We start from the raw sequence: 27,034 nt of genomic DNA on the forward strand, positions 1-27,034 counted from the left end.
ACCTGATGCAAAACAATTTTATTACTGTATCTGTTTAGTTGCACTGTATTGGCACAGACGAAGTAGTTCTCTCTGTACTTTACATATTGTACATTTCAAAATAACTTGGATGAAATAAATACATGGTGCTCACAGTGATGTTAGACTTTTTTTTTTTTTTTACATTCATTTAAATACATGAAGGATTTTCCTGACAATGAGAACACCTTTTCACACGCGTGATGGAAAACTGCCCAAGGGGCCCATAATGGACTTGCTGGAAAAGGCAATCGGATAAAAAAAAGAAAATGCATTGATCTATGAATCTATAAACTTCCCAAGGATTAGTGGAAATGAAACCTGCAAAGTCAAACAAGACTTCCTTCCAATTGAGGCAGTGATCCAAATGACATCATGAAAACTTCATCAACAACAACAAAAAAGACAATACAGAGAATGAATAAATGGACAAATATATTGAGACACCATTCAACAATAGATGAAAATATATTTGTAGCTACAACTTCCATTTTTCTGAGAAAGACTATCCACAAAAGGTTTCAGTGTGCGTGTGTGTGTGTGTTTTTGGTGGATTGTAATTGAGGTTGAACTCATCAAACCACTATTTTGGGGATCTTGTGTTCCACCAATGTTTTTCGTTTTAGTTCATTTAGGTCTCTTGTGTCTATTGAATGCATACATTTACAGTGACTCGCCTATAAAAACATTTCAAGTAGTATTGCACACAACGATTAAGTACAAGATTATACTTGCTAAGACGTATCCATCCATTCATGGTTGGGCACATGGATGATATTTTGATTTAGCTCTGTTCATGTTAGCATAGTATATTATCTTAAGTATGTTAAATGACATCCGATCAATACTCTATTTATATAGATCAATAAGTCAGGAGTAAGATGAGACTTTCGGAATGATATTGCCACATAATACTTTCAAGAAAATAGTCAAATATGATTGACGCAATGAGAGAGGTATGATTAAAGCTACAGAACGGGATGTAAAAAAAAAAAGTCTTATAGAGATCTTGCATTTGACGTCGAGAGGTTGCGTGGATGTACCTAATAAAGTGGCTACTCGTACGGCGATGAATGCTAGTCGAATTCTTTCCGCAAAGGGAACGTGGCGCAATTAGCCGAGAGGTTAGTGATAAGGCAAGCATCTCTGCTGGAAAGATGTTCCATGTTTATGTTACAATTTGCATGGCTACTAGTCGTCACACTCACGCTAGGTGAGCACGTCAAACAGTCACAAACACGCATCGCTAACCCACAAATATTCACCACAGTATGTTATTTGAAGTAGTCCAGCCCTGCCACTAAGAAGAACTTCTCCAGGAAAAGTTCAGAGTCCAGGACGGCGATGTGGGCGGCTCGGCCGATCAGCGTGTTGGCCGTGTTGGGTAGAGCGTGGAAAACGTTCTGACGGATTAACCGGCAATCTTTGGCTTCCACGAGAGGCTGCAGAAGGTTGTTGATCATCTCTGTGTACACGGGGCCTGGGGAAGGATGACATTTATTTATCATTTGAAATGTATTTTTCTTTGATGGATAAATACCTGTGGTTTTGTCTTTGAGAGCCGTTTTGCACATCTCTATTCGGGCAGAGTGGAAAGGAACGTAACGGTCCTGCGGAGACGCCACCAGCACTACGTTTTTGAAGTACTGGAGCCCTGGCGGAAATAAAAGAGTTGAAAATAACTTCTCACACTCATGACGCAAAATAGGCTTATAGATTTGTTTTTGTTTTTCTCCTTTCCTACCCGGTTTCTGACTGAGGAGATAAAGAAATGTCTTCCGCGGGTCCATATTGTCTCTGAAGGTGAGCTGCAGCAAGGATCCCGATTTCTTCAGCTTCTGCATTAACCACAGACCTTAACACACACATAAAGACACGCTCCTGTGAAATTATAAGGAGGTAGGAGGACACATGATTGGAAATTCCAAAGCTTCATTCTCTCCACCTCACCCGTGCTGACCAGCGTGCTGTTGTTGTACAGCGTGCCCAGGTGCGGGCCGGACAGCGAGAGGAACGTGTGCAGCCTGGCCAGGTAACAGCGGAAGCGAGGTCTCGTCAGCACCGAGCGGATGATGACGTTCCCCAGGGAGTGTCCGATGAAGCTGAAAAACAATGAAGACATTTCCTTAGCTGTCAATCAATCAAGTGGAAGCATTTTGGCTCTGAATGACAAGAGGCTCATTATCAGGTCAAATCTAGGGTTAGGGTTTCAAAGTAGGGTTTCAAAGTAGGGTTTAAAGCTAGGGTTAGGGTTTCAAACTAGGGTTTTATACTTGAGTTAGGGTTTCAAAGTAGGGTTTAAAACTAGGCTTAGGGTTTCAAAGTAGGGTTTCAAAGTAGGGTTTAAAGCTAGGGTTAGGGTTTCAAACTAGGGTTTTATACTTGAGTTAGGGTTTCAAAGTAGGGTTTAAAACTAGGCTTAGGGTTTCAAAGTAGGGTTTCAAAGTAGGGTTTAAAGCTAGGGTTAGGGTTTCAAACTAGGGTTTTATACTTGAGTTAGGGTTTCAAAGTAGGGTTTAAAACTAGGCTTAGGGTTTCAAAGTAGGGTTTCAAAGTAGGGTTTAAAGCTAGGGTTAGGGTTTCAAACTAGGGTTTTATACTTGAGTTAGGGTTTCAAAGTAGGGTTTAAAACTAGGCTTAGGGTTTCAAAGTAGGGTTTCAAAGTAGGGTTTAAAGCTAGGGTTAGGGTTTCAAACTAGGGTTTTATACTTGAGTTAGGGTTTCAAAGTAGGGTTTAAAACTAGGCTTAGGGTTTCAAAGTAGGGTTTCAAAGTAGGGTTTAAAGCTAGGGTTAGGGTTTCAAACTAGGGTTTTATACTTGAGTTAGGGTTTCAAAGTAGGGTTTAAAACTAGGCTTAGGGTTTCAAAGTAGGGTTTCATACTACAATAATTATCTTCATATTTATGATCTAAATATCTGTAGTTGAGGAGTTCCTAATATTGTGCCTGCAAACTGACCTTATTCTGCCGATGGTGAGATTGTACAACTGGATGTGTTGAATAATCTCATCCAGCAATCTGTCCGTCATGGTGTCAAAATCAGCAAACGTGTCAGTCTGCAAAGAAAAAAAGAAATTCATGTTTTTTTTTTTTTTTTTAATTCAAATTCACCTGACTTCATCTACAAATGTACCTGGTTCCTTTCCGACATGAGAAAGTCCAGCCGGGATCCCGGCAGGCCTAACTCAATGAACGTCTTCACCAGGCGAAGGTCTGCGCTGTTTCCTGGAAACAAGAAAAAATCAAATCAGGCAAAATGTCAGAATTCTTTTGACAAGCAGAGATGGAAAATGACTCGGCTCTCACCATCTAGGCCGTGCACGCACACCACCAAGTGTATGCCGTCGTCAAATTCCTCGTCGTCCTCCTCGGGAGGGAAGTAGGGCAGGTCGGACGCCAGCAGAGGGAGGTCGCTATATAGGCCGCCTTGGAAGCTCATCCCTTTAAAAAGCTCCTCTTTGGCTTTGAAGAAACTGGATGTGGAAGCAAATCAGAACAGTCTATTGGCGGAATGTTAGAAAAATAAAAACCAATGCATAAAAAAAAAAACGAACCTCAGCATGCGCTCGTTGGCCTGGTGGTCAATGCCGAGCTGGTTGGCTAACGTCGGGGAGATGATACCGAACGAGCCCAGCGGCTGATTGGTGATAGGTGAGGTAGTCGGGCGAGTGGACATGCCGCTCATGGACGGAGAGTCTTTTAGAACACTAGAAAAGGGCAGGCAAGTAGGCGCGCACGACACCGACATGTTCACCACCTCCACCATCTTCTTATTGACGAAGGCCAGGCCCGAGTTGGGCGCCTTGGAGGTTTTCGTGGGCTCATCGGCGGCTTCGTTCTGGCTGGCCGGTATCCCGTTGCGAGCCATCTCATCGGAGCCTTGCCAAGGTTGCGAGGAATCAACTTGGTTACGAGTCTCATCAAGGTTGATGACACTCGGCTGCCCCGTTGCGTTTTTACGAGCGCTTAACTCGTGTCCACCAAGTGCTTCCAAAGCGGCAAGATGTACATCCTCCACAGAGACACTCACCCCGCCGATGTGATGATTTACATTCTCCCCGCGGCCGTTGGGAAGCGGACCACCGGGGCCCTCCGCGGACTCGCAATTTAACGCCGAGCTGGATTTGTGAGCGGCTGAAAGGTTCTGAGGACGATTTGCCATTTCAGAACTCGCGTCGAAAATGGCCGATTCCGACGGCTCCGAGTTCAGAGAAAAATGGGTTTGTTGTTCTGAACGACTTGAGGCATCCTGAATTTGAGTCCCGCGCTCGTCCCCATTGTCATCCGGGCTACTGATCTGCGGCGCGGACACGGATTTGGTTAGTTTGCCGCCGTGGCTCTGCTCCCGTTCGTCCTCGTACGGCAACGAGCTGATGGACGTCAACGAGGCCTGTATACCTCCGCTGGGAATGCTACCGTTGCTCTCCATCTGCAGGCCCTCCAACGAGCTTCGGAGAACCGGGTGACGGAGCGCTTTCTGCCGGCGAATTTCCCGTTGGCTGGAAAAATCCAAAGGGGGCGGAGCCCGCAGCACCGCTTCCAGGGGCCACGCCACGGAGCTGGGCTCGCTCTCGATACCAGAGTCTGAAATGACCGAGGACGAGCGCTTTATGATCTTCGAGATGACCGCGCCTCCTCGATGGGACGCCTCCTTTGCCAGACCGCTGGGAGAAGAAGATGGAAAAGAAGGCGTGGAGACCACGGGGGTGCTAACTGGAGCGTCCTCACTGTTTTGGCTAACGTTGTCCTTTGAGGTATCATCGGGGTTGATGGCATCTTCTGGAACAAGAACTTCTTCTGTTGGATGAGAATGGAGATCTGCTGAGCTTTCCTTGACTGATGAGATGTCCTTGGGCTCTGCTACCGGTCCATCTATTCTTTCCTCCATCGGGATAATATCCTGAGAAAGTCTGCTTTGCTTTCCTATGAGCGACACATAGGTGGTCAAATCCATACAGTCGTCACTATCCGAAGGATCTTGGGAGACTTCGAAGCATTTGGCCCTCAGAGCGCTTAGGCGAGCGTCCGAGTCGGTGCGATCGTCGGATGTCGTCGCGTGGGGCGCCAAGTCTGCAAAGACAAAATTGTCATGACACTTCTAGAGCAAATCCGCCAAATACATTTGGTTTACCTTTTGGAGCAAACTCCACATATCGGTCCTCAAAGATGATGGGAAGGCTGTTCCAGTCTCCATCAATGTCCAGGCACTCGACAGGTAAAGGAGGCATTTTGGCCAAGTAGTCTGAAGAGCGCACTTCTGCGGCAATCTGGCCCTGTCTGCTGATTCTTGCCACGTACAAATAATCATTTCATCAAGAGGCTCATCCAGATGAGTTTTTTTCTGTTTCCTATACTTACAGCTCCTCTTGAAATAGCAGCGATGTCTCTTTGGGGTGCTCTGTGAAGAAATATGCCTCCGAAAATCTCCTCACCTATGAGAAAGAAAAGATGGCGCTGAGCTGTAATTAGGTGCTGATGATTGTGTCACACTCTCATTTCAAAACGTGTCGTTAACTCAGGCACCGACAACAAGTCGCCGGCAGGACAAGACTTCTCGCCCAAGAAAAGATAATTACAGAAAATGCGTTCATTGAAATTCCACTGACGTGTGAAAGCTTGCCAGCATCCCGCCACAACGGGGTACTTCAAAAGCAAAGCAAACATGTTGATTACTTTCAGACAAATGCAACAAAGCACAATCGCCCCACCGAGAGAGACACGGCCAACGAGCCTTACGATTCATTTTAAACGGGACGCTGATTACGCAGCACTTGCCGCTGAAGATATAACGACTTGTCGGCAAAATTCCATTTAAGGTGTGCAAGTCTGAAGTCTTTTTTGCACAATCACTGGATGACGAAAAAAGATTGAAAAATGCAACTGCTCAGATATAAATATAGCCATCAATTTTCAAATTCCTGGTTCGTTGGCTCTCACCCTGAGCGTGTGATGCTCCTGAGCCAAGTAGGAGAGGACATGCGGGTTGAGCACGGCCGATTCCAGAAAGCCACTCCACAGAGCGCTCAGCTGCGTGCAGAGGTGGCCCACGTCTGCGCTGATCTGCTCGGCCACCTTCTCGCGGCCCTCTTGCAGCTGGCGTGGACACAACGTATCACGTGACCTCCTCTCAAAGTGACATTTCCCTTTTCCGACACTCGCATACCTGTAACTCTATTGCGAGCTGATTTAGCGTCTCTTCCACTGGCAGGACTTCTGGGATGAAGGGAGCAGAGTGTCATCAAAATATTTCAAATAATCTGTTGACCTCGTTAGACCACAGACCTGTGTCCAGCGGCATCTGCTGGAGCTGCGGCACTTCCTTCATCAACGCGGTGCAATAGCTGTTGAGCGCAGCGTGCGCCGCCAGCAGAAGGCGACAGAGTCTTCTGTGCCAAGTGTGCGCTCTCTGCAGGCAGTCCTCACTGGGCACATAAAAGCTCCCCTGGGGAGAGAAGAGGCAAATGTCAGCCGCTTTGTAGGTCAGTCGTCAACTCTCTCTCCTTACCGCCACGTGCAAGAAAGGCTTGTGACGCCCGGTGACTGCACTCCTGTTAAATGTGGGCCTTTTTGCACATTAGCAAAGTCGTGGTCATTACGTGGGAGATCAAAAAGGACGGGAGGAAAAAAAAAAAAAAAAAAAAGGCTCTTAAACACAGCCTGCCAGGACATGGACCGCTTTTGAGCCACTCGGATGTCTGCCTGGCACAGAACAAAATATAAAAACTAACTCATTTAGATGTATCATTTGGAGGAGCCTCCATATCTGATATCTGCTTGACCTTGACCAGAGCTGGTCTCTGTCATGTTTTTGTTCTGCCATCCAAAGAAAAAAAAAAAAAAAAAAAAATCCAAAATGGCTCATGCCTGGCGTTTGTGCGGACATACTGTAATTTTCCCTTTGGGCGGGCCCTCTCATCATACCTGCGTGCGCTCTGTAATCGCAACAGCTCAGTATCAGAAAACCAGGAAGGAACATCTGTATGTTTACTTTCATAATTCACTTTACCTATAAGCAGCGTGACAGGCGGCCATGTTTTTGTTTGAACTAGTCATTATCCAAGAAACGTAGTTTTCGGTTGGACTGACAAAAATTGGCTTCGTGCCATTTGACTATATAAAGTGGAGCGAGTGGGAAAGCTTTTTCACCTGCAGCGACGTGGCGCTTGAGAGTAAAAACTCATTACGGGGATCAAAAGAAGACATCTCAGCACCACCCCACCCTCCCTCCCTTCCTCTTCCTGGTCCTGGTCTCGAGCTTATTAAAGTGGCCAGCCAGGGGTGGGAATAAAAGCAAGATGGGGTCGCTCATTAAGATTTACAATGGAGAGACGGTGACGTCGGAAGGAGCACGAGTTGCCAGTTTAAAAAACTGAAACCCTACAGTTGTCAATTTAGATATTAGTGGCACCCAGTTTGTGGGTTGGACCTTAAAAAAAAAAAAGTCTGTTTGTTGAACTCATCATCTGAGTTTTAAACCTTGTAATCTGCTTTTTGAGCTTCACGTGACCAATCCCAAGGATGACACATATCCAACATCAGTCCGGCAAACGGATCATCTCCTACGTCAACAAGGGATAACATTCACGGGACTTCCCGCGTCATACCTCGGAGATGATGGGCTTGCAGTAGCCCGCTCCCAAGACGAGGTTTTCCACAGAGACGGCATCTGGCTCGGCGGTGCTCTCCGCTGAGCCTCTTCCCAGCCAGGAGCCCTTCCCCGTGCGAGCAAAGCTGGACGGAGAAGATACAAAGTATGTCCGAGAAGATCACATGAGAAGAACCTCCGTAGCCTTTGTGCTACCTGATCAGAGGCTGATGTAAGGCAACCAGTGAGGCGTGGATGGACACGGAAATGACGGACAGGTGGAAGTAGTCGAACATGACGGGAACGTGGTGATGCAAGCCTCTCTGCGGGTGGAAGTGCAGGTTGAGGGTTCGGCTGCTGATCAACGGGACCGAGACCATGTCGGCCAACCTGGGAAAGGAAGCGATCGATCAGGATGACGACGATTGTCAAAATTGCCCGCGACGACGCCTACTGTTGCTCGTTGTCGGTGAAGTGAAGATCCAGCTTCAACTGGAAGTCCACTTCGCCGAGGGCCTCCTCCAGCTACAAAGACAAGAACACGGAGATGACTCCCATCGTGCGGTAAATCCGGGATCAAACCTGATCTGATTAAAGTCTTTCAAAGCATTTTTTAATCAATGTTCTCTCTGGCTTGCAAATGTGTTCTTGCCTATCATGTGACGTCCTACGTGTCTTCTAATCTTATGCAAAGTAAGAGAATTAAATCAAAGGTGCCCAGCGTAGTGCCAAAACAAGCGAGCATGAAAGAGAACTAATGGAGTCTTTTGAAGGTTGGCCGTGTTAATAGATTTGCACGGTGGCGGCGATGAGAGCGCATCCCCTGCTGCGTCCCAAACAACAGCAAAGGCGGCCATTTTTCCTCATAGCCATCGATCAGATGCCAATAAGGCGGGAAACGAGGGGCTATTTTGGTCTGCGTTATCTCCGGATATGAGCCCAACGCAGATAACCCCCGGAAGGTTAATGAGCCCAGAGCCTTTGGGAGATCTCGCCGCTGACACCCGGCGTGCCGTTACGTCATTTCGCGTCTGGCAAAAAAGGTCGACTTTTTTTTTGCTTTCCGTCATTTGTAATTCAATGGTTTTTTTTTAAGAATTAATATCCACAACCAGTTCCAATGTGCGCATCCCTTCTGCAAATAGGATTTTGTGCACGTCACCTTCACGCTGACGCAGAATGCTAAATGATGCGCGGAAGCAAATGATGCACAAAATGAGTTGGAAATGCGGCTCTGACTCGCACCGCACATAACCAGATGCGCAAGTTTTCAGTTAGACGGCCACAGATTCACAATCTAATCAGGTGACACACAAAAAATAAATAAAAATGTACGTGGGTGCAGGAAATGTCACCGGGGTGACTCACCCGCTCTCCATCCAGCAGCAGATGCACTTTGAAGACCATGCTGTCGTTGACAGCGATATCCTCGTTCCTGTAAAGGATCTGGAAGATCCGGCTGAACACGACGCCGTCGTACACCCCCGGGGAGCTGAAGCTGCATTCGCCTGCTGGGCGACAACATGGCATACATTACAACACGAGCGGCGACGTGACAGGACATATGCAAATGTGTCCCGTTGGATTTCAAATGGTAAAATTCAAGGTTGCGCTGGATCATAAATGAAACATTTATTGATTGAGCTAGTTGCAAGGATCAAAACAGCACACATCTTCCCATTTGAAATTGTTGCACTGTATCCGAAATGAAACATTTGAAATTTTATTTATTTGTATGGATGAAAACAGCACACATCTTCCCATGATATGCTCTCTTGTCTGGTCTGGTGCTATTTTCACACAAGCAGCATGGGCATCCAGCTGCGAGGCCCGAGAGGCCTTTGAAACGGTGTGCCTGTTTGGGTCTTAAAGGCTGCCTCTCTCCACGGGTGGCGGTGGGGGGAAGGCTCGCTCCTGATAACGCCGCCGCTCCCTGTAGCATCAAACGGCCTCAAAGCTGACGAGTGGGAGTGTGTGACTCGTGTCAAATACTCGTTGGATGTGTGAAGGAGACCCGAGTGCCGGACTAAAAAAAGGATGTGTTGGGGCTAGTTTTGGACTGCAATTGAAATGCAAGATTGTTTTCCAGACTTACTTAAATTTTCGAGTTATGTTCTAAGTACCCGGCCAGAATCCACAAGTAGGCTGCTATTTAGCAACTTAGGAATGATGCAAGAGCTGACAAAACACTTTCCAAAATTTATTTTTTACAGAGTACCACTGATTTAATAAAAAAAAAAAAAAATGGTGACGTGCAAAGCCAGCTCGCCATTCATTTTAAACAGCCTCTCAACTAATTCAGACCAGGCCGAAAGACTAATGAACGCCGACGGCGGCTTTTAAACAGATGTTCAAAGCCATCAAGACATCCGTCAATCAAAACAACACAATATCCTTCCATTTTGGAAGTAACATGTCACACATCAAACGCTTATTGCATAACGAGCCGCTTCCGTCTGTACCCCTTTTGGGGCGTTATCACATCCTGCACTTTAAAACTTGCTCAAATGCCCCGAAGCTTTAGTCACAGTCATTCTGTGCCTGAAATAATCTGCTTAGCTACATCTGCTGTGTATTAATGTGTGTGTGAGTCCTAACAATAAACCCCCCCGAAAGTCTCAGCGTACAATTGCTCTTCGTGATCCTACGACATCCCGCTTTGAAAATCATCATTGCGAGTGAACGGCCGTCGTGAAACGCTTCAGTTGACGCAATCCGTCACGCTCGTCTGGGGCACAATAAGTGAAATGTCAAGCGTGCACGTTGAGAGCCATCGCTGGAAGGGATTATTTCCTGATGCTGTGTATGCCCCGCCCACTCGTTTTTGCAATCAGCCTGTGAGGTGAGCGGCCTTAATTCGTGACCTTGTGAAAGTGTGGCAAATTTGTCTTTTTTTCCATTCCTCTCAGCTCAATCCTTTCTTGTCCTCTAAAGAACAACCTCTTTTTTTGTAAGAGCCAGATCCCCACAATCTCCCAAAGACACACACGCACACACACACACACGATTCGCCAGTGCGGGGAAGCTAAAAATAACCGTGATTCCTGTGAATCATTATTGTCAGTGAATCGGCTTCCTGGATAGCTGAGGAAGCAGATTGCAAGGCTAAAAAAAAAAAGATGTCAAGTATGTAAATTGAGCGTGCGTGATTGTATTTCACGTTTGTATAGAGGAGGAAGTCATCATGTGAAAATACTTGAATGAACATTGATTGCGAGCGGGAAGCGATCGAGCAGCCATTTTGCTCGTGGAACTCAGAAGACTCCATATTGTTATTTACATTTCTATTTGTTGTTTATATTGATTTTTAATTTAGATTGGCACTCACCTGCATTGTCTTGCGCCGTCACTATTAACCTGTGGAGCACGCGAGGGGAAACCTTCAACCCCGTTCGGACTTGGTAGAACCTGATGGAACATATTTGTGCACATATGTAACAAAAACAAGTACAGATTCAAGTTTTTGGCGACATAAATCCAAAAAGAATTCAAAATGGCTTCTTTACAGGGCAGCCCAGCCGATGGGAATCAAGAAGAGCAAATTAAAATCGATACTGCTTTACGTCTCAGCTCTCTCTCCGGGGACACATTGGACAATTAAGGAGAGCAAAATGTGGCTGTAAAGATAATCATCACATCAGTGCTGCAATGACAACAATTCCAAAGATGAAAGCTTTGACAGCGGCAAGTACACAAATCGCTTTTCAGACAGTCAATAGATACATAATAGATGTTAATGGCATCACTTGGGTCAATACCAGTTAAGAGTAAAACACAGAGATGCAAATAGTCCATCTTGTTTTGGTGATTGTACAAACGAAGCCATTGCATTTTCTCAATTATTTAATAGCTTTCAATTTCTTACCCTCTCTGAAAAAGATCCACATTGTGAAACTTGTGCAACTCTATGGAAAACTCCAACGTTCCCTGAACTTCAGACATGATATCGTCCCAGTCATCACCTGTCAAGAGAAGATACAACAACAATGACATCATGATTAGTTACAATTAAATTTCTAAAAATATCCTCAGTGTATGACTCACAGCCCGCGGCTTAACTGGCACAAACACAGCATGTTTGCTTTCTGTTTAACCAACAATGTCTGGATCTCATTTGGACAAAAGACTCAAATGTGTAGACGTGAATCAGCTCTTCCACTCATGGGAGAGAAAAAACATGCAGACATTTTATATGGATTGTGGAAATACACCAAAGCAGAAAAAAAACAACAACCCTGGTTTCTCTCAATGTGCCGACTCTGCACTTGCTTTGACAATGACGGCACGTGCAGCTTCCAAGAACAGAAGCTTTGGGTTCAAAGAGAATACTTTGCCATTTAATTCCTTCACTTCTCAATAATTCTACCGCCTCCTCTCTCAAGAAACAAGTCGAGTGGGCACGGAGCAGTACATTGAACATTGTGTACCTACTTGCCGTCTTCCCCCCTTAAAACAATCTATCTTTGTCATGTGCTTATTACATAACGCCGGCACACACAGGCAAGGCAGACGTCAGCGACTTTATTAATAGGCGTAGCTTGAAAATTCATCAATCGGCTAATTATGTCAGTACAGAGCCCGGCGCTGACAACAAGAGAGGCCCTCGATTGCCGTTGGTTGATGACGACATGAGAAAGTATCTCCTTATGTCATTTTGCGGGCTGCAAATCTATCAGAAGTTGTTGTTTTTTTTGCATTCTATGCCTGAGCAATTGTTTTTTTGCAGAAAAAAGCCATGTCGTTCCCAGAAAAGCTGAGACAATGTGTCCTTGGCAGGAAAACACTGAGCCAGAAATCATGTGATGTCATAATCTTTGCAGAAACACACACACACACGACCCCGATGGTGGCGTATTAAGCTCTTAGCCGCTGCCTGGACATGTATGTTTTGAACGTCATGTGTCTTCGCCATCACCGGGCAAAAATGGATTCTTTACTGTGGCGAAGGAATGTAATAAGGTGAACATTTTTGCGCTGTCGCCACCCGCCTCTTTGCACACTTGTTGGTGTGCTCTTCCATCTGTCATGTGCTAAGCTAGGCATGACAGTGACCATTTGTTCTCCCGCCTGTTGCGACGCAGCCACACGATCTCGTGCTCTCCCGCTCTGCTGTTGCAGTCACATGAGAGAACGCGACACGAAACCTGCTTATCTACAAGGCACATGCATGGCAGTGCTGATGTTTGGAACGGTGCAAAACAAATTATATGGCGGCATTAAATGTGGGTCATAAAGGCCTTTTTTAATTTTTTTTATTTATATATAGTTTTTTTTTTTTTTTTACTTTTTTATTTATATTTTATTTTAGACAAGGCTATGGCCTGTGACCATATCGTCGCTCCTCCCCCTTCTTAAGCGTTGTTTGTTTGGCCCCGAAATGGCACTAAGTGCATAACAGACCAATTGATGAATTTGTCAACACCAAACTGTGCACTGATGTACTTTATCTAACAAAGTAGGATCTACTTTCAAGCCTTGGCGGAGGTCAAGGCCTGTTTGCTCATCCGCACGCAAACACGCACGCAAACATTCCGGTGCATATTTTGCTTCCCATGTTCTAGTTTCGGCATATTCCCAAAGTACTTTATTTGAACTTCTAGTTTGATGACTTGACTTCTCCTCATCTCAACAGTGATGCATTTAAGTGAAAGTTAAACACGGACAAGCGGTCATCCAAAATAGCACCTAGTGATGCTCACTGAGTATCAACATCATTGTCTATACTAAGACCTTTCACGTCTGTCCGAACCCGCACGCATGCACGCAAGCGCCACCGATTCCGCCGGAGCAAAGTCCGACGTGCTTACCTTAACAGCGATCCAGGAAGTGAGACGATCCAGAGAGTTAATGCAGATGGATGCGCTCCTGTGCAATGTTTATATCTCAGCTTGCAGGACTACGACGGCTGCTGCCGCTGCTGCTGCTGTTGCCATGGTTATTCATCCAGACCCTGCGTGTACTGCAGTCCCCCCCACTTTCCCTCTCCCGCGCGTGCTCTATCGCTCTTCATCAATCCATGTCTCTCCAATCCACATGGCGGAGAGGAGGAGGAGGATGATGGGGGGGGATGCCAAATTTGGGCGTCTGTTGCTTAATCCGCCTTCGCCCTCCGGCATCCAGTCCACTGGCTTCTGCGAGCGTACGGCTGCGGTATTAATAGTAAAGCGTGCAGACGCGGCGACGTGTGTGTGTGTGTGTGTGTGTGTGTGTGTGTGTGTGTGTGTGTGTGTGTGTGTGAGCACTCGTGTCCTGCTGCTGCACTCTCGCACGGCGCGGCCAGCCGGCCAACCAGCCGACTGACATCAGAGCCAGCCCACTAAAAGCTGAAGTGAGCCTTCAAATGAGGAAAAAGGATCAATCATGCTGGCAATGTGTTGATGCAACCTGCAAAAGATCAACACAATAGATTAGTGGCGGAAAGAAATCATTTGCCTAACCTTGGGTTGAAGTAACCCAATGTTCTCATTATTATGATGCATGTCTGAAACAGCATCCATGGTGAGTTCAAGGGCGGTCAGTGCAAGTGACAGCTATGGAAGCACTTGTCAATTCATGTCAGGCTACAAGAAGATGAATTTTAAACACACAGTCGCTTTAAAATGTACCAGACAATTTAATCAAATATCAAAAGGTCGCTGACGCTTGGAAAAAAAAGCACTAAAAGTGGCGAGTACAACTGCGCAAGGTCACAACCACCTTTGTAACTTTCTAGTCGTTTTTTTCCCTTACAGTCAGGGATGAATAGATAGCTACTTTTTAAAGCAAGATAATTAAATAGCATTTTAGTTATTTCATTATTTAATCATTTCATTTTCCAGCCCTGGTGTAAGAATTCAACAACCCGGACCGGCAGCATAGGAAAATAGACAGACGGACGCAAGATGGATCGATAAACAACACATTTAATTTGATAGATGAAATGATTGCGCTGTTCCTTTAAGGTGCGTTAGCGGCCCTCCCTCCCATCTTCACCTTGCTTTTAAAATGCCAAAGTCAATCGTAGCTTTTCGCACATGGCATTCTGCCATCGGCTTGGAGCACTCTTGATTAAGGATGGAAGCGCTATTGATTTTTTTTTTTTGTCCGCCGTACTATTAGGACGAAAAAGCCTGTCGGAATTTTCAAAGAGGTTCGGCCGCAAGGACGCCGACATCCAGGTCGTCCAAGAGTAATAAAACGGAAGACTTTCAATCACATTTGAATATTGAAGCCAGACTTAGCACCATCATTCCATCACTGACCTGGATGCAGTAACAACTTGTAGATGTTTCCGTGTGCTCCAGCTATTGTGACTTTGACATTTACAAGGAAGATCCAGCTGGAGTCCAGCTCCAGGGCGGGGCTGCTTACATCCACAGGTCATGAGTGTACTAGTCACAAGGCCTGATGGGGGGGGGGGAACAAAAACACTTTTATTTTTTTCTTTCTTACTGCTGGCTCTGTGTGTTCTTGCTCTAATTATGTTAACTGGACACATGGTCGGGCACGCCGTCTCTATTAAGGCGAAGGGAGAATTGCCACCGGTTGGCACAGAGCATAAATTGCGCGCAGGCTTAATAACAAGGCGAGTTCACGTCAACGCAACAGGGCCGGCCGGCCGACGTGCATTCCTCGAGCAAACCCAGGCTCAACACGTGTTTGTAAAATGCACATATCATCACTCTGCTTCTTCAATCTTCACGATTACCGGGATCATTATTAAGAGAATTACATACAGGCTGCACATATCATTAGGGGGCACCCAAGAGAGGCACAAAAAAAAAAAAGCCAGTTTACACACACATGGGGCCCCGGGGCTCCTGCATCTTTTTAAGTGTCGGTAATAAAACGGTGACACCACCTCCCTCAAGAACTCCTGGCCAATGGGAGGCCATTAAGCCAACTTTTATTTGGCCTCTGAAAAATGCTTGAACATCCCCTGCGCCGTCGCCCGCACTCACTCGCTTGTCAACATGCGCAGGTAGGACCCGGCTGAGGGGTGGGGGATTCCGATTCGACTTGAGCTCCAGCATCCGCAGCGCATCGCCGAGCCGAGCTTCCGTGACAGTCAAACATGGCCTTCCGCTGCTCTGCTTTGACGAGGTAAATAACTCGCGTCAAGGCTTCTCATCACTCAGCTCTGTCGTGACCTTCCACACTAAAAGCCTTTCTTTAGATTTGGTCAATAAGTATGCAATGATGTGGCGTGAAAAAAAAAGCTCTTTTTCTTCTTGTAGTTCAGCAAATGTTAGACATTTTTGGGGCAAATTCAGTACTAGCATTTTGTTTATCCAAAAATATATGGATTTGTTTTTTTTTCCATTGGTGTAACATTACATAACGCCAAATGGTTAACGGGAGATTTATTCAGTGCGTTCTCACAGGCATCACACAATTAATTTGTCTCATGTGAATATGAATGTGCTCGTTCCTTTCTTTGTTTCAAGCGACAAATATCACACAAAAAAACAATTAGGTGCTAATGTGAGAAGAACAAATGCTTTGGAGGAAAACGGTTGCCGCCGACTCTCATTACCACCCACTACATTCATTTATGCAAGAACCGTTTCAAAATATGGAGAAGTGACGGATGCGCCGGTACCTTCGAGATGAAAAAACCCGAGGGGCTTTGAAGATGCTCTTCTCTTCTCTGGGCTGACGTCTGGCCCCGCAAAGACCTTGCTGCTGACAAGGCCGCCAGTCGCTTTCCCTCTCTTGGCATTTCACTCACACGTCCGTTCACACAAATCTGCAAGAGAGTTAACACCGAGAGAGGTTAGGCCCTTGACGGCAGCGCCGGAGCATCGCTCTCTCGGATGGATGAGCGGCAACCTTCCATCAAGAGCAGAATTCAATTTTTGTTCATATGTGGGGGTGCAATACGAAATGATGCTCTTTCTTCTGTTGCAAATTTTTTTTTTTCTGAGCAGAAAGCATCCATGGACATACTCGCCTGTCCACATGGCCCTGGTGGCTCTCCTGCTTGCTCCTGCACTTGGACGTAAGTCACCGTGCACACCTTATTTAACAATGTCTATCCAAAGACCAGAACGACGATGAGACTGGTGTACCTAATAATGTATGCGATTAATGTTCAGTTCCGGGACCATGGCGAGGTCACCAAGCGAAGGGGCCCGAAATAGCAGCCGTGCCTTAGTGGTCCGTGTCGTGCGGAGGATTAAATGAGATTAAGCGTTCCCCCTCTGACAGTCCCAACAATGCCATTGTCTGCACTTGTTGACAGAAGCTGTAAATGTAATATGAATACGCTAAGCTGCAGTAAGAGTTTTTTTTATTTCAAAAAGTGCACACGGGAAGCCATGTGACATCATTGCGGTCCGTGGCACGTAATGAGTGGCTTTGCCCGTGTAAAGCGACGGTAGATGGCAACTTTAACAACTTGAGTGTGTGGTCAGAAAAGTGTTTAGCAGCAGTAAAAAAATAAATGGCATAAATTCCGTCTCACCACTCGGTCTGATGTCTCAGCGTATTTGTGGATTTGCTGAAGGGCTTCCAGATGTGTCAGTTGCTTCCTCAGGTGGTTGACTGGAGTGACTCCTAATGGCTTTAATAATAATCATAAATAACAATAATAAGATAAATAAATAATGCTGTACCTTCTGTCTTCAGAACTGGACTTTAATCGACTGGATGGCGACACCGTCTGCCCACCTATGAGAAGCGGACAGGATGATCTTCCGGGTGAAAAACATTTGTTTTTTTGGGAGGGGTGGGGCATATCCTCCTGTTATTTTATGAAAAGTTGACCTATTTGCAATTAAAGTATGACTTTGTGCCAAACAACTACGTTGAAGTTAATTTAGGAGTTTCATTTCGGCTTGAGCTTTCCTAAGTGTTTGCATTTCTCCACATTTCTACTCAGGTTTTGATTTGATCACCCAATTCCAGCTTGATGTCATCCCGCTGAAAGGCGTGAGGAAGGTGGATGGCTCAACTCCCCTGCAAGTGGCCTACCGCCTGGACCGGGAGGCCAACTTCCAAATTCCAACCATGTGAGTCGTGCAACTTTTTAGTGTATATTTTCAAAGAGCATACGGCAATGTCGCCGGGTGTGTTCCCGATGCAGGTGTTGCGTTATTACAGGTCGGCCGCAGATGTTAGCGAGGGACATATAATTGATAGTGCAAACGTGTCTGAACATATTTGGCATCTCGCCGACCACAAAGGGATGTTTTATGATGCATTTCTGGGGAGGTGGGGGGGGAAAAAAAACAAGAAGCTCTAAAACTTATAGTCTATTTGAGATCCATACATAAGGCGTACTGTCAAGTTTGGAGAAAATTAACAATTTAATATGGTAATGATAATGCACCAAATCCAACTAAATCACACGAGAACACCTTCCCGGAGACAAATCTTGACGCGCCTTTTTGGTAATGATTTATCTTCTGCTGCGTGAGCTCCTTCAAGGCTATGAAACAAAAGCGGGATAAATAACGAGTGCTGACAACATCACTAGCTTCCTGTAAAAAATTCACGAGTTCCTAATTAAAGGCTGGACTTGGCAGCAGGATTAGCTTTTTTTTTTGTGTGTGGCTTTGTGGCTTCAAATCAACTGTGGCCTCCAAATGAGACTCAACAAGGAATCAGGGTTGAATCCAGCAAGTGAATCTGAACTTCTGGTTGGTCCTAAGAAGAAATAAGCGGTGTGTAATGAATGCCTTGCATTATCTCTTCATATTAGCCCTGCAGGCTCAGCGTTTTTAACCGAACGACGCCATTTCACAGAAGTGAATTAAAGAGTTTGTTCAGGTAATGGCACTTTACATAATCAAAGCCGTCGACCCTTCAGCTTGGTCTACATCGACGTTAAGCCTCCCGCGGGTCGGCTTGATCACATGCTGTTATGTAACGCCGGCTCGGGCTGCACGGTCACACTGAATGCTAATACGTGTTTACTGGCTCTCCACTTGAAAGTCCGTCCTCGCCGAGGTGTTTTCGACAGCACATCCTCTCTCTTCCCTTCCGTCAGCACATATTTGAGACGATACTAGAAAGAGCTCCGTTTGGTTTATTGGGTAGCAGGAAACCTATTTTATTGCTTGTTGTTTACAAGATGTTAAAAAAAAAAAAGTCACAGATCTGAATTTGCCACCTAGTGTGAATCTGGCTCATTAAAAAACACAGCGAGCGGAGGCTGGCCTAAGTGGAAGATTGAATTACACCCACCGAGGCAGCATATTCCACAGTGCCTGAATACGCCATAATAGAGTAACATGATTATCTGGTGAATCTAATTTCAATATTTTTATGCCAGGTGTGATTCGACATTAACTTTGACATGACTTTCACTCAGGCTGAACAATTTTGAAAAACACCATCTAATTGACTTTTTGTTTCCCTCAATAATGGAATGGATGTGATTTATTGAATGCATTTTTTAAGCAAGCATTTGTATTATAATAAACAATTTCAGATTTGTTGTGAATTTTCCAATCATGGACCTAGGCTGAACTTCCCTCGCGGTTTCCCCGATGAATATTCCTTCATGGTGACGTTCCGCATGATCAAGAACACCGTGAGCAAAGTGTGGAACGTCTGGCAAATGGTGGACGAGGACGGCCGCAAGCAAGCCGGAATGAGGCTCAACGGGGACCAGCAGTCCCTGGAGTACTTCCTGACCAGCCCCGACGGCAACCTGCAGACCGTCACCTTCCCCGGCCTGTCCGTGCTCTTCAACACCAAGTGGCACAAGGTGATGATCGGCGTCGAGCGCGAGCAGGTCACGCTCTACGTGGACTGCCAGCCCGTGGACCAGAAGCCCATCAAGGGCAAGGGGGCCATTAACACCGAGGGGGACACTCTGATCGGCAGGCTTGACGCTGACCCCGAAGCGTCCGTGGTGGTAAGCCACGTCAACGTATTTCGGTGACAGAGACGCCCCACGATTGGCTTACTAGCCTGCTGTTGTCATGTCTTGTTTCAGTTTGAGCTCCAGTGGATGCTGATTCACTGCGACCCAAAGAGAGCCCAGCGTGAGAGCTGCAACGAGTTACCAGCCACCGAGGTACCCAGATGCGCTTAGCTGCGGTTTGTGGTGAGGCGAGCCGCCCTATTGCATGCTGGGAGGGAACCAGGCAGAAATGGAATCGCCCAACACGCTGACGGAACGCAAACGTAGCTTACAAGAAACCTTCATCGTAATTGAGGGGGAAATTACAAAGTCAGCTGTTGGTTAATTCATTCCACATATACGTACCTGTGGTTACTAGTTCATTTCACTTCTGGTTTGTGCCACGACATTTCTTGGAAGAGGGCAACCACACTACTGATATTTGGAGTCACTTTCTTGTTTTATCTAGATTTTAAAAGTAAGGTGTATATTTTGTTGCACAACAATGATCTTGATAGACCATGTTTTATTAAAAAAAAACAAAAAAAAAACACAGGCGCATATCCGGCTAGATGTTTTTTTTTTTTTTTTTTAATCCTCTGCAATTATGGGGCAAAGGAAACTTTTCAACAGCATGTCTATCATTCCAGCATACTGTGAATGAAATATAGAGGATAACATTTTATCCAAGTATGCATGTTAGCATTTGGGATAGCCATTTATTTCATTAGCATGCTTGTGATGCCAACATTTTGGTCGCTCATTAAATGAAACTTCCGCCTCAGAGAAGTATTTAAAGGGGTGTCATGAACTGGAGTGGGATTAATATTTGCATCTTCGCAAAGTGGAGGCGGTTACTCAGCGACAGGTACCTTTGTATGATGGATGAGCTTGAAATGAGAGCATGACAACTCACTGCAATGATTCTAAGCAGATGCGCTTCTGCTGGCTCTTATGGCGACGGGGGGTGTGTATACTTTCACTAACTGCAATTTTTTTTTTTGGTCTGATTTCTTTGGCTCCTTCAGATGTTTGCCAATGCTGAGGTATTTATCTATCCACTCTACTCTGTTTTGCTTAATCTCGGTTGCTTGGGCGCCTCATTGCACACAATAGCTTCGTAGCAATACTCTTCAGATGTCATCATTTATACAGCATATTAGAAATCAACCAAATTTGACATATTTAAATCATTACAAGCCATTTTTATTACTTACTGTCCATTTCCTGTCGCAGCCTGAAAGATCCGTCCCAGGCCCCCCTGGAGTCAGCGGCCCCGAGGGTCCTCGCGGGCCTGCGGGGGAAGATGGTCGAGATGGACGAGATGTAAAAAAAAATCTACAAAAAATACGTCTGACATTTAAAGCATTTTTTTACAGTTTTAATTTGTCTCCAGGGTCTTCCGGGGTCTCCTGGCAGCCCAGGTCCGGCTGTAAGTGTACAAAAAAATAAACTGCCCCTTTGGAAATAGAACCATTCTTCCTCCATGGCTTTTTTTTTTTTTGGGGGTCATGACTTTAAATCAAGGTAAAGTGACTCGCACACCCACAGACGTAAACCTTGGTCTCTTGATGGTTCGCAAAGTGTCAGCCTTGGAAGGCTCAGCGGAGCAGGCAAACCATCAATTTGGCAGCCTGATAATGGAGCGCCTCCATACATGATCGAATACGCCCGTAATTCCCTTCATTTCACGCGAGTTAAAATTTATGTGATCAATACATAATCAATGAATCCCAGCCCATCGCCATCACTCCATTGCATCACTACAAACAAGAACTAGCAGAAGCAAAAGGTCAGATCATCACTCGTAAAACTCCAGTCCCATCCCGCCTTAAACTAGCTGAGAAACAATGATGAATGCTCACTGTCACTACCTTTGCGCACTCGAGAGACTGTGTGGTGATGAAGATAAAGTTCTCCTATTTGCGTTTTGTGTGTGTGCTTGGCAGGGCAGCAAAGGCGAGCAGGGGGAAATTGGACTTCCTGGGCAGCGAGGCCTACCTGGTCTACCAGGACCTACTGTAAAAAAACACCATCCATTACTAGCAAGTCTTTTGGGTATCTACGACACTAACATTGTCATCTGTTTATTTCCCACAGGGTTCTCCTGGCCCAATGGGTCCCAGAGGGATAGTGGGCGAGAGAGTAAGGAACGATTTAAAACGCTTTATAAATGTTCCTGCAATAAGAAGATTAATTCATCTTAACTGTCTGTCCCCAACTCATCAGGGTCTTCCTGGTTTTCCTGGGCCTGCAGGTCCTGCTGTAAGTGAAGATTTTTTTTTTTCCCCAAAAAAGTCAGTGATGGGCAACTTAATTGCTGAAGGGGTGCATAAATGTTTTTTAGCAGTAGTACTTGGGGCTGCATAAGACCGTGCATATTTTTATGAGGCAAATTGTGTGCACGTCTGTTTTATATTGAACCAATGTGCACAACTCTAGCTTTATATACCTTCATTTTTAATGCATATGGAAAGATACATTGCTGAATGACAGGAAAACAAACAAACAAACACAGAAAACTGTGTAACCCCGTTTAAACTGTGCTATTGCACAAAAATCCTCACTCAATGAAACAAAAGTGCAAAAAAGCAAGTCAATATTAAATGCAAATGTTCCTTTTGTGCATCTTATTTTTTTCCTACGTATAATTCAAATCCACAAATTAAATAGGCTGGTTTACTCACCTGTGCGCGTCCGTCACAGCAACCGCTTGTCCAATTAAGCAACCATACGCGCTTGTAAAACTATTAAACCTTAAACGCATTGCATGACTATTTTTCCGAGGACATTAATTTAATAAATACTCGTGAATTTTAAACGTCAACGTCACCTTGATTTGTGCACAGGTATTTTTCTTGCTCTTGCTTGTTTTGCAATTCCAACTTCGACATAGTATAGCGATGTCTGCCACCTTGTGGTTGGTACCAGTATTGCAACTTTCAATTCCTCAGGAACACAAATTATTTTTAATTCCAAAATATCAATTCATCAAGTGCCACTCCAAGTGTAGACGAGGGTCACCAGTTGCCCATCCCTGATCTAAGTCATCAATCATGAAGTAATCAATCTTATGTTTGATTTTGTCTTTACAGGGCCCAGCAAGTGAAGGACCTCCTGTATGTGTTCACAATTTCCAAATTTGGTCTGGTGCAGTGAAGATGATCTGCTCAAACTGACTGTGTTTCCGATAGGGACCACCAGGAAAACCGGGAATCCCGGGCGATGAAGGAAATATCGGGCCTGAGGTCAGTCAGGGAATGAACCAAGTATTTTAAGATGAGAATAAATGTGATTCTAATTAATCTAAGCAAATAATATTTTTTTTTTATTTCTAAATGTTTTGCATGTTTTGCAGGGTGCACCAGGAGCCAAAGGGGATACTGGAAAGGCAGGACCTCCAGGGCTTCCAGGACCTCCTGGTCCAGCGGTAAGAAAAGCCTGATTGAAATCACTATTTGTGGTTGCTGGTTTGTTTCCTGGGTGCTAAATTTGGATTTAAAGATGCTTATTGCTGGTTGGTCAATGCACTTCTCCCATGCGTCTGTCAATTTTGTTCACACACAGATGCTTTTCTTCTCGGGTTCTTCCACTTGGGAATTCCGCTGGGAATTTCTCTGTTATGGTTGATTGATCTGTGTAAACACCTTAAGCTGCTTTGGGTGTTGTAGATGTGACTCTGCTGTGTTTTTAGGGCCCTCCTGGTCCCAGTGGTGAGGGAAGTGGGGAATCTGTGAGTGTCTTTCTGTCTTTCAGCCTGTCAACATGTTTCTTGGATGCATGGCTGCGAAATTCTCAGAGAATGTCTCATCATTTATGGGACAAAACGTTGAGGTTTTTTTTTTTGGTTTTGTTTGGAATATATTTGTAGTGCCCTGCAGCCTGCCCTGCTGGACCTCAGGGATTGGCTGGGCTACCAGGCATGAAGGTGAGAATTTTTTTTAATCCAAACGGGTAACTACAATATTTTTTTTTACTTATTTTATATTTTTTTATTTTATTTATTTACTTATTTTGCTCACAGGGACACAAAGGTATGCCTGGTGAAAATGGCAAAGATGGTATACCTGGAGAAAAGGTGCACAGTTTGATTGACACCATAAACAACATTGAGTGGAAACAATAAAGTGTGACCATGTGACTATCTTCATTCGATCCACAGGGAGATTCTGGACCTGAAGGCCCTCAAGGTGCGCCAGGTCGCATGGGAGACGACGTAAGACTATTAATTGTCACAATTACGCTAACATTGTAAATGTCTTCCGTATAATATGATATCCGTCCGTGTCAGGGACAAAGAGGACCCATTGGACCTCCTGGTACAACAGGAGAAAAAGGAGACAGGGTATGTTCAATTTAGGTCCGATTATATTCGATTCGCGTTGAAGTAAGTGCTGGTTCTGTTATAGGGTCCTCCGGGTTTCAATGGCATGCCCGGACCCACTGGCCCACCAGGAGCGCCTGTAAGTAATCTTGCCTTGCATTGACACCCACAAGGAAAGTCTTGAAGAGTGAATTTGTGTCCTCAGGGTGTGGAGGGATTGCGTGGACGTCAAGGTTTTGAGGGACCCAAGGGTGATGAAGTGAGTGCAACGTGCTGGCTGGAGAATATTTTTGAAAAAATATATATTTCTCATTTGGATTTTATGTTTGATTAGGGCGCAATGGGATCCCAAGGGGAGCAGGGTCCTCAAGGAGATAAGGGAGATGTTGTAAGTTGGATTGATTACATTTGAAAGCACTCGTCTGTTTTGTTTTTTGTTTTTTAACTTGTGCGGTGGGCTTTGACAGGGAGCGCCGGGCAAAGACGGCCTAGATGGAATTCCTGGAACTGATGGTGCCAAGGTGACTTGTCAGCTAAAAATAAATCAATATTTTTACGTGTCTAAACTGTCAACCTACTCCACAGGGAGAGTCCGGGCCGGTCGGAACCGTTGGCGTCAGGGGGGTTGTGGGCATTCCTGTAAGTCCCCTTCATATTTTTTATTTTTTTTTGCCATATACATTTTAAGGGTATTACCTTAGCGGTGTAATTATTATTATTTTTTTTTTCAGGGGCTTCCAGGCAAGCCAGGATTAGTTGGACCTACTGGTGAAAAGGTACATTTTAATTTTAATAATTTATCTGAATGACAAAATGACGTGCACATTATCTTTAGGGCGACGCCGGTGCTGATGGAGCCATCGGGCCGATTGGACTTCCGGGCAAAACCGTGAGCTTTCTGAACATTCAATTCACGCTTACTGTACATTCATATAATATATCCCACATGTGGACAGGGTGAGGACGGGAAACCCGGAGAAGATGGAAAAGCAGGAGAAAAAGGCTCAACTGTGCGTTGATATTGACTCCCCATTTTCTGTGATAAAAACAATTTTGAAGATGTGATACCTTTCTAGGGTGGATCAGGGAAACAAGGGCCAGTGGGGCCAGCAGGTCCTCCAGGTATCGAGGTAACAACACCTTTTTAAATATCTTTGGGGTTGTGGCGATGACAAATTAACAGACGGGTTTCACAATTGATCCTCGCAGGGTGAAAAGGGCGAGAAAGGCAACGCTGGGGAAACTGGAATGAAAGGTCACACTGGACACAAAGGAGATCAGGTTGGATGATCTTCTTACTAAAATGCCACGAAGCAAACAAAAGTATTGATTAAAGTTCTGTCGATAGGGGCCGATGGGACCAGAGGGACCAAAAGGAAGTTTGGTATGTTTACCTCTATTGCAAACATATTATTTGTATTTAATGACTAAAACGTATGATTCAGGGAGCTACAGGTCTTCCCGGAGATCCTGGAGTCAAGGGAGATCAGGTATGTTTTGTATTGTGGCTTCATTGGTTTGAATGAAACATTAAACCTAGCATCTCTCCATCAGGGTCCACCTGGAATTCCTGGAATTAAAGGAGAGGTATAAATATTTTTTTCATGTTTATAACCAGAGTGGACTGGCTTTGATTTACACTGTTCGACTCAGTATGGAACAAAGGGCGACAGAGGAGCAACCGGACCAGAAGGTAGACCGGGTCGGCCAGGCCATTTGGGCGTGGCTGGTCCAATGGGATCCCGAGGGCTGGAGGGAGAGCCGGGTTCACCTGGGGCACCGGGTCCCAGAGGTCTGCCTGTAAGCGTTGCGCCTGCTGACTCTACCGGAAGTTGCTTTTCAAAATAAAATGTGCTTATCCACATTTATGAACTCCTCACAGGGCCCAAGAGTTAGCGATGACAACCTTCGGGAAATGTGCTCGGCTGTGGTTGAAGGTTAGTTTGTACGTTTTGACTTGAAATGGTGGCACAAATTGACTTGTTCCATATTCTGGACTTTGCAGAACAATTAGGAGAATTCATGAAAGATTTCCTAAAGAGACCCGCTGCATTGGGAGCTCCAGGCGTCCCAGGACAAGCGGGACCACCGGGCCCTGCTGGAGCTGACGGTGCTCCGGGACCACCGGGAGCTCAAGGGCCCATGGGGGTCAAAGGCCATCCGGGCTACTTTGGCATGCCAGGTTCACCGGGAAAGAAAGGTCAGGATTGAGATAACCCAAAGACTTGGGTAGATCCCAATCAACTGGCTCCTTTTTGTAGGTGACCCTGGAGCTCAGGGAGATAAAGGAGATAAAGGTGAAGACGGCATTGGAATCAAAGGAAGTGCAGGACTACCAGGTGTACCAGGTAAAAAAAAAACACTCATGTTTACCATGCTACATGTAAAAACAAATGTGCTTCAAAACTACCTTAGGTATTCCAGGTGCTCCCGGCATCGGTAAAGATGGCAAGGATGGAGAACGTGGCGAACAAGGAAGCCCCGGCGTCCCGGGAGCAGCCGGTCCAAAGGGTCCATCTGGTCCACCAGGTCTTTGTGACCCATCAACCTGCACAAACCGAAATCCACCACCTCTCTTTATGTACAGCGGGAAGAAGTCATCCACTTACAGAAAAAAGTGAGACATGGACACACCCGGATCTTCAACCTTCAAGTGACGGACGGCGCTTATAAACTGGTCCACAAATCCAGTTTTGATCTTCAGGAGTCTACATTGGAACTGGGGATGTTAGCGACACAAAGGGAAACAAGACACGGCACAACTGTAGAAATTGTATAGACTTGTGAGGAGCGACTTTAATGGGAGCTAATCTGAAGGTGAACGAGTTTTAACAAATATGAACAAACTGTAAAATAGAAAACATTTTGTCTGACTACATGTATTTCATTTTCAATAGTGTTGCATACCTCACAATCCAATTTTCTGTCACAGCGCCAAAGAATCATCTTTTTTTTGGCACAATTATGTCAAGCTTTTCAGAAAAATTTGTTTTGGAGAGAAACGGTTGTCATTGGGGCGTTGCCTGGATACAAAGGAAAATCAATATTGTCTCCCGTATGGGCACAATGCAAACATTCAGTTCAAATATGACCATTAGCTTAGGTAAAAAAAAATAACCATCAAGGACAATGTTATCAAACATTCCAGCCAGTTCGAGGTCGTGTGCACAAGGGTGAGACAGCACAAGCCGTAAAAACGGAGCACAGGTGATTAACGCTGCAATCAATTGTTTGATGACCAGAACAAAACTAGCCGAGCCGTAGCCTCGTCACA

At 45.3% G+C, this 27,034-nt stretch overlaps 2 protein-coding genes and 1 long non-coding RNA gene across 9 annotated transcripts; 1 reads left to right on the plus strand and 2 right to left on the minus strand.

The window, feature by feature from the left end:
* Window positions 1-13,792, minus strand: fam135b (family with sequence similarity 135 member B). Of its 4 annotated transcripts, none has more exons than XM_037263481.1 (20): window positions 13,411-13,792; window positions 11,469-11,565; window positions 10,932-11,011; window positions 8,972-9,111; window positions 8,058-8,128; window positions 7,820-7,993; window positions 7,623-7,749; window positions 6,301-6,460; window positions 6,182-6,231; window positions 5,956-6,111; window positions 5,377-5,450; window positions 5,150-5,304; window positions 3,573-5,088; window positions 3,325-3,491; window positions 3,152-3,243; window positions 2,977-3,074; window positions 1,969-2,120; window positions 1,763-1,873; window positions 1,559-1,672; window positions 1-1,498 (listed from the first exon to the last, which is right to left on the minus strand). In XM_037263481.1, exons 2-20 carry the CDS (start codon window positions 11,543-11,545, stop codon window positions 1,293-1,295), a joined length of 3,720 nt encoding a protein of 1,239 aa, XP_037119376.1. In that variant the 5' UTR covers window positions 11,546-11,565; window positions 13,411-13,792; the 3' UTR covers window positions 1-1,292. The 4 variants fall into 4 exon arrangements, with proteins under 4 accessions (XP_037119376.1, XP_037119377.1, XP_037119378.1 ...); XM_037263482.1 differs by having other exon boundaries at window positions 6,182-6,228; window positions 8,972-9,114; XM_037263483.1 differs by having other exon boundaries at window positions 5,150-5,298; window positions 8,972-9,114.
* Window positions 12,443-26,874, plus strand: LOC119130020 (collagen alpha-1(IX) chain-like). 4 transcript variants are annotated; one of them, XM_037263486.1, is made up of 39 exons: window positions 12,443-12,562; window positions 15,564-15,685; window positions 16,513-16,583; window positions 17,213-17,284; window positions 17,466-17,595; window positions 19,052-19,448; window positions 19,530-19,610; window positions 20,465-20,482; window positions 20,673-20,762; window positions 20,833-20,868; window positions 21,386-21,457; window positions 21,537-21,581; window positions 21,666-21,701; window positions 22,532-22,555; window positions 22,631-22,684; window positions 22,795-22,866; window positions 23,131-23,169; window positions 23,308-23,364; window positions 23,461-23,514; window positions 23,599-23,652; window positions 23,728-23,781; window positions 23,846-23,899; window positions 23,966-24,019; window positions 24,095-24,148; window positions 24,228-24,281; window positions 24,346-24,399; window positions 24,492-24,536; window positions 24,596-24,649; window positions 24,717-24,770; window positions 24,837-24,890; window positions 24,970-25,041; window positions 25,109-25,144; window positions 25,206-25,250; window positions 25,315-25,347; window positions 25,414-25,560; window positions 25,643-25,697; window positions 25,766-25,960; window positions 26,022-26,108; window positions 26,176-26,874. In XM_037263486.1, exons 2-39 carry the CDS (start codon window positions 15,657-15,659, stop codon window positions 26,379-26,381), a joined length of 2,838 nt encoding a protein of 945 aa, XP_037119381.1. In that variant the 5' UTR covers window positions 12,443-12,562; window positions 15,564-15,656; the 3' UTR covers window positions 26,382-26,874. The 4 variants fall into 4 exon arrangements, with proteins under 4 accessions (XP_037119381.1, XP_037119380.1, XP_037119383.1 ...); XM_037263485.1 differs by lacking the exon at window positions 12,443-12,562 and having other exon boundaries at window positions 15,510-15,685; XM_037263488.1 differs by lacking the exons at window positions 12,443-12,562; window positions 23,131-23,169 and having other exon boundaries at window positions 15,510-15,685.
* Window positions 25,038-26,309, minus strand: LOC119130021. The gene is made up of 2 exons (XR_005099339.1): window positions 26,171-26,309; window positions 25,038-26,033 (listed from the first exon to the last, which is right to left on the minus strand). It is a non-coding gene; the product is annotated as an uncharacterized LOC119130021 (long non-coding RNA).
* Window positions 26,875-27,034: the final 160 nt, after the last annotated feature.

Source organism: Syngnathus acus, chromosome 11 (assembly GCF_901709675.1).
Source record: "Syngnathus acus chromosome 11, fSynAcu1.2, whole genome shotgun sequence".
Lineage (NCBI taxonomy): Eukaryota > Metazoa > Chordata > Actinopteri > Syngnathiformes > Syngnathidae > Syngnathus > Syngnathus acus.

Excerpts from the sequence above, each read along its gene's own strand:
- fam135b (XM_037263480.1), bottom strand. The coding sequence starts at position 11,545 with ATGTCTGAAGTTCAGGGAACGTTGGAGTTTTCCATAGAGTTGCACAAG. Across the intron at positions 7,994-8,057 it reads TTCACCGACAACGAGCAACA|GTTGGCCGACATGGTCTCGG; the intron begins GTAGGCGTCGTC and ends TTCCTTTCCCAG. Across the intron at positions 1,874-1,968 it reads CAGCACGCTGGTCAGCACGG|GTCTGTGGTTAATGCAGAAG; the intron begins GTGAGGTGGAGA and ends GTGTGTGTTAAG.
- LOC119130020 (XM_037263486.1), top strand. The coding sequence starts at position 15,657 with ATGGCCTTCCGCTGCTCTGCTTTGACGAG. Across the intron at positions 17,596-19,051 it reads AACTTCCAAATTCCAACCAT|GCTGAACTTCCCTCGCGGTT; the intron begins GTGAGTCGTGCA and ends TCATGGACCTAG. Across the intron at positions 22,867-23,130 it reads CAGGACCTCCTGGTCCAGCG|GGCCCTCCTGGTCCCAGTGG; the intron begins GTAAGAAAAGCC and ends CTGTGTTTTTAG.